Source organism: Vespa crabro, chromosome 2, assembly GCF_910589235.1.
Source record: "Vespa crabro chromosome 2, iyVesCrab1.2, whole genome shotgun sequence".
Classification (NCBI taxonomy): Eukaryota; Metazoa; Arthropoda; class Insecta; order Hymenoptera; family Vespidae; genus Vespa; species Vespa crabro.
Genome location: NC_060956.1, coordinates 21912768 through 21919395, shown reverse-complemented (window position 1 = coordinate 21919395; position 6628 = coordinate 21912768). Strand labels below are relative to the sequence as shown.

Sequence of the window (6628 nt, the reverse complement as noted above, 5' to 3'; positions counted from 1 at the left end):
ATATCATTACCATGCAAATACGACTCGGCGTGCGGCAAATCCCGCGTAAAATCATCCTTTCCCCGTTCAAATCCAACCCCTCTCCATCTATCCTCTCTTTCCCTCTCTAGACTATAATACAACCCTCGTCGCAATACTCTTCTATATCCCGATAGCGGGCACATATGCAAAATGTGCTGCTATCATAATAACGTTACGTCGATGAACCTTCCATTGAATACGGCTGAACCGTGTGCATGCATGGCATCGCTAATTACCTACTCGGTGGTGGCTTTCGCACGGTCACCGCGATCTCTGCCATGTTCTTTACCACTACTCCGCTTTCTCCTCCTCCGCCAATCTACCAGTTTCAAATTCAAATTGCTCTCTCTCTTCCCGATCGTCTAATTCAACAGATATTAACAGATATCGACATATTTTCTATTACCCATTACCATTTTATCGTATATAAGAGAATATATAAGATAAGGATTATAATGTTTCGTGTGATCATGCATAAAATTTTTGTTATTACGTTAGGTAACGATGATGGCATGTATACGTTTACTCAACTTACCTGAAAATGTTTGTTCTTCGGATCGGTGAATAAATATTCGAGGAGGAATGAATAGTTAGTAACATTGATTTAATACGTCGCTTTATACTCTTTTATTATTTCGACTCTTATCCGTTTATGTATAATAATCTCTAAATCTCGATTAATATTTACAAAGAGTTATCCTTTTCGTGTTTGCCACCGAGCTCTCTCGGTAGACGTAGAAAAATATGACGGTATGCTCGTGATGCTCTCTATAATATATATATATATATATATATATATATATATATATATATATATGTATATATATATGTATATATATATATATGTATATACATATGTATATATATATGATGAATATATATATATATGTATATATGTATATCTATGGTATATACAAAATTTACAAGATAGGCAAGATATGCGTGAGCAAAGTGTTACTTTACGCTCGTCACTATACCTTCTAATCCTAAGTAGAATTAATGTGCGATCTCGTTGCCAAAGGCGATTCATTTATGCGCGTCGAGAGAAACGGAACGAACGAAACCGCTTTTCAAGATCGCTTATTAAAGGGAGCTTAATCGGAGCTCGTTGTTCGAGTCCTATCCTCGCCGTACTCCCATTCTCGTCCTTCGCCTTCTTTTACGGTAATTTAAAACTTTAGTAAGGCTTGCTCGAATTTTCGAGTCACTTATTCGAGAACTTACGAAACTCGCGATTTGGTCCGACTATGTCGTTTCAACGTCCATCGAACCGTAAGAAAAAAAAAAAGAAAAAAAAACAAAAAAACAAAAGAAAACTAAGAAAAGGAAAAAGGTCGAAAAGAAAATGCCGAAAAAAAAGAATTAGAAGCAGTTACCGAAAAAATGTAAAGACCTGCTTCGTTTCGAATAATTCGAGTGAAAATCTATCTACATTCGTGTATATAAATTCACCAAGCTCTCGAGCATTTTATACTAATCGCCACCGACAGATCAGATTTAACGAGCTATCAAATTCGGACCATTTAATTCCTTTCGAAATTTCCTTTCGTTTCTCCTCGAGATGTATCCACTTGTTACCCGCAACTTCACATATAGTCTCTCTTTCCATCGGTATAAACAACAACAACAACAACAACGACGACGACGATGACGATAACAAGAACAACAACGGCAACAAAGTTGCTCGTAAATAACGTAACACACGAATTATATAGACGAACGCTTGAAAAGTGGTCTTCGATGATGACGGAGGTGACTCCTTTTGATTTTCTTCAATAAAGAACCTCGTAGACTGTCGCCTTTTTGTCACCAGAACCGGTTACGATATACTTGTCGTCCGCGGAGATGTCACAGCTCAGCACCGATGACGATTCCTTCGACTGAAATCAATCGATCGACATATGTCCAATAGTAAAAATACGATCGAAGAGTGAAGGACATGGTGAAAGAAAAGAGAAAAAAAAAAAATAAAATAAAATAAATAAAATAACAAAAAGAAGAAGGGGAAAAAAATATACCGAGGCGTTGAATGAGACTGACGATATAAAGGAATAAAACAAATATGCTAGCCGATACATCATTTCTCGCTAAAAATATTTCACCCTAGAAAGCAGACGCGCGAGTTTTGCGTTTGCGAAGCCAATTTCAACGTGGAATCGAAACTACTACATCGAAACATTAGTACGTTGAATTTTATCTCTTGAAGTATCGTATGTACGTATGGAAGTACTACATAGGTACCTACGAATTTTGCTTTGCGGGTTACAACGATCGCGCGCAGTTTATATATTATCAAGGAAAATTTGAAAAAAAAAGGAAGGAAAAAAAAAGGAAAAAAAAAAAACGTATTCTGGTTTCCCAACTGCACGGATTTATGCGGAACAAAACAAATAGAGAGGTAGTGCCAAGCGGGATGTAAAATACATTTTTGGAAACACGCCTGACGATGGAAGGCTATAGATCTTTCGAATTCGCGGCGAGAGTCTGCCTCTAAAAATCAAATATCGCGATTCGAACGAAATTTGAATTTTTATTCGAAAGTGTAATCGAAACGAGATCAACCGCTTGATTTTGCTGGTCGATCGATGGAACATTCTCGCCGTAAGTGAATCATTTTTATTGCGCGATACGCTCGCGAAATTTTATAATAACTCTCTTTTTATAAGTTTTCCAAGGATTCTAATAGAGAAAGAGAGGGGGGGGGAGAGAGAGAGAGAAACTTTCTTACCTGGAATATCGAGGCGCCATAAGGGGTACGCCAAGCGTTAAGAAGATTGTCCTTTCCCGTGGAGACGAACCATTTACCGCTCGAGGCAAATCTCAGGGATAACACGCAGGACTCGTGCAGATGCAATTGATACTTGTCAGGTTTTAGAGCGTGGAGTACCTCGACGTTCGAATTCTCCATGCCGACGGCGAGCCAATCGCCGGTGGGACAGTAACCAAGTGAGAAAATCTGCGACGTGAAATCGTGTTGCTGTAGCTGTCTACCCTCCCGGAGATCCCAAGAGCGTACTGTGTTGTCAAGACCACCGGTCCAGAGTTTCGAGCCGTTCGCAGATATATCTATGCAAGAGGCACCATCAGTGTGACCTTGGAACTGTCTGACCAACGCCTGATTTTGAAGATCCCAAACGGCGATGTTTCCGTCGCTGCAGCAACTGAAGCAGACCTTCGAGTCCGGAGAGATCGCAAGAGCATAGCACGCCGGTGCCGACGAGGTCAATTCGGCTTTGATCCTCGGGGTTGGACTGGCTAGATCCCAGATACTCAATTGACTTGCCTCCCCACCAACTATCAATGTTCTACCGTCCGGTAATAGCTTCACCGATCTGTATCGTATGAGGGGAAACAATGGTTTTATAATGCTCGTCAAAACGAATGACGTTTTCTGATAATGTATCACAGGATCGAGTGCGATCATTTAAATAACGCGACTGTAAGAGAATACTTTAGAGATAATGTAGACGCTCGTATTAAAATTCGTTCATCGCGAGATCGTATTTTCAACGATAATTAATGCATGCTCACGGAGATTTTAATCGAACAATAGCGCACCGAATTTACATATAAGCGGGGCTAAAATATATCAAATCCGGTAAAGGTTCTAGGGAGAAAGAGAGAGATGGGGGAGAGGAAGAGAGGAACGGGAAACGTGATTGCAAGAAACGTGTATGAAATTTAATTAACATACGAGCATTAACGATCACACAGCGGAGGAGCGAAACGCGAACAATTTGCCGCTTGGAATTTTATTACAATGCAAAAATACGCTTGACGTTCGTAAAATATCGAGAGAGAGAGAGAGAGAGAGGAGTTTGTGCTAACGCTCGATTCCTGCGGTTTTGTTTTCATTATAAATCACTGCCGCTTTTCGAGTCGTTATTAATTTTGCAATGTAACGTCATAATATACGCGAATATCGTTTATCGTATATTTCACGCGATAAAAGTTCTATTTTTGCGTATCCATCGTTTGATGAATTTACGAAAAAGAGAGGAAATTTGGTCGGACCGAAAACACAAGGAAGAAGAGAGGGAGAAAGAGCGTTTATAGGATCGTCGTCGAGAAAGGTAATTTCCACGAACCTGATGTAGTTGTCACGTTGCAGGCAATCGAGCTGCGAAACCGGCTTCGCGCTCCCAGTCCCGCCCTGACTGATGTCCCAGACCTTGACGCATCCCTTGCCGCCAGTGTAAACGTACTTGGTTGGATTCGAGATCGTGACCGCGCACACGACCTCGCCGTGACTGAGAGTATTAATCTGGCGCGCGTGACGCGGTATCCCGCTTCCCATCAAAGCGTCCAAAGGGAAATTTGCTGGTTGCATCTGTCCCTCGCTCGACACGTGGAAACTATACGCCCTGTTAAACAAAAGTCAAATGGGAAAATTGAATTTTTTCCTTTTACTGTGAGGGCCGAGGGTAGAACGTTCGATTAATTCGTACTTACGGTTTGCCACCAGGTACACCGACCGAGCCAACCATGGGTGCCCTCATCGTAACGTGGGGATCGTAAAGCTGTTGAAGGGAAGGCGGTGCTCTAGGTGGCGCGTAACCGTTGTAACCGATCATGTCGACGTGAGGATGTTGGGCAGCTGGCCCGAGATGATGGGGAGGTGGTCCGGGTGGATAATGAGGAGGGTAAGGGCCAGGAACGGCACCGCCGGTAGGTGGACCTTGTAAGAGTTTCGCCGAAACCGATGGCTTCAAGCCACCGCCTCCACCGCCACCGCCGCCGCCGCCGCCACCACCGCCGCCACCGCCACCGCCACCACCGCCACCACCACCGCCGATTACCGCCGATCCGGATGTTGGCGTGAGAGATTTTGAGATCGGTGTCGTAGCCTTCTCTCGTTCTTCCATTTTTTTTGCCGAAGGGGTGCTCGCGTTGCTGCTCGTCCCACTTCTAGGCGAGTGCGGTGTTATGTCCTTTTTCGTTTGTACGCTGCTACCCAATGGCGCCACTACCACCTTGTCTATCCCATTTTCTCGAGGAGACGACCTTCCATTGACCACCGGACTCGTCGGTCCCTCGCTCGCATCGTCCACCACAAGATCCTGATCGCTCTTCTCCCCGTCGCTCTATTAGAGTCAAGAAAAAAGGAAAACGTGATCTCGACTCTCTCTCTCTCTCTCTCTCTCTCCTTAATTAACTGCTTCCACCGCGACGATGATTATCTAATCGAGATTATGTATCGGCTTTCTAATGCACCTAGCGACACTCGATAGGAATCTAATTAGCGATAGAGATCTGAGCAGTATTAGAGACGGCGATTAATCGTGGATTTCTTCGTAACGACTAAATTATAGTTCTCTCCAGTACCAGATATTTATCGTTTACCTACGCGTCTACCTACGTGTAACGCACTAACACCAAGAAATATCAAACTTACGTGTCCGATGTCCTTGTCCTGTTCCTTCTTCATTTTCTTTATGTGAATCGAGTGATCGTGATGGTTCTGGGAATGATGACCGTGATGGGACTCTTGTGGCGTTCGTGGTCGACTGTACTTGTCACCGGGAGATATGGAACTTCTCTGTAATACAAAAATATTGCCAATTAGACGATGATATTTCTTACGAAAAATAAGGAAAAGAATCGAGAGAAAAAACCAAAAGAAAAAGAAAAGAAAAGAGATTCAAAGGAGTCCGCTTGCCTTAATATCTCAAATGAATTAAGCCGAATCAAAATATATATATATATATATATATATATATATATATATATATACACACGTATATACATCCAATTTTCATAATACACGATAGTAGAAACAAGACGTTTTCTACACGCAGGATGTTACGTGACAAACCATAATTATCTACGTCGATGGTTATTAACAATCGTCAGACGAGCTTTCGCGGTAATCGATTTCGATTTTAGCGGGCGACATGAAACGCGGAACGTTCGGTAGAGCGTACTCGTTTAGCCCGCGAGGACGATATTAAAATGTAATTTTGGCTGTCAGCGCGATTACCGCACTATTAACGATCTAGTCGAGTCCACTTTTATTATCGTCGAAGAGCGTTCGCTCGCGTTCCGTGCTCGTCATCCACCGATCGATGAATTTCAATTTTACGTTTACAACCTGACGGTTTTTACGAAAATTTTTTTTCCATTTGAATAAAAATATACACGCGCGCGCGCATTTGAAATTATTACGCGTTCGTGCTTTTCATTTTTTACATCTACGTATTTACATAAAACTAGTGTTGAACTGTATGTGTCGTAGGATGTATAATTTCAACGAGGGAATCGACGACGGGGTGGCGGGGGGAGAGAAAAATGAGGAAGAAAAAAAGGATTGCCGATATTCGAGTGAAATTTCTCGAATCACAAGGTGGCACGCGTCCTCGGCCATCGGTCAAGCTGTAATGAAGTATAATGGAATTCATGGCAGGAAGGGAGGAGAACAAGAGGGAAGGTAAAAGGGTAGAAAAAGGAAAAGATAGGATGCGGTGGCTCTCTCTCTCTCTCTCTCTCTCTCTCTCTCTCTCTCTCTCTATCTATCTATCTTTATCTCGAGGAGTGTGAGAAGAGAACAGAAAATGAGCTGCGAGACGAAAAAGGACAGGAGAAAAGGGTTGGGGGTGAAGAAGGGAAA

The 6628-nt window shown here is 42.5% G+C and overlaps 1 protein-coding gene across 1 annotated transcript in view; it reads right to left on the bottom strand.

The window, feature by feature from the left end:
- Positions 1-629: 629 nt before the first annotated feature.
- The window catches only part of LOC124432968 (protein groucho-like), a 40978-nt gene continuing 34979 nt past the window's right edge, over positions 630-6628 (bottom strand). Inside the window, exons 8-12 of the mRNA XM_046982381.1 lie at positions 5417-5560; positions 4474-5105; positions 4110-4385; positions 2750-3353; positions 630-1901 (exon numbers count right to left, since the gene is read on the bottom strand). Of these exons, the coding sequence (XP_046838337.1) occupies positions 1794-1901; positions 2750-3353; positions 4110-4385; positions 4474-5105; positions 5417-5560 (1764 nt within the window). The 3' untranslated portion in view covers positions 630-1793. The remainder of the gene's footprint in view (positions 1902-2749; positions 3354-4109; positions 4386-4473; positions 5106-5416; positions 5561-6628) is intronic.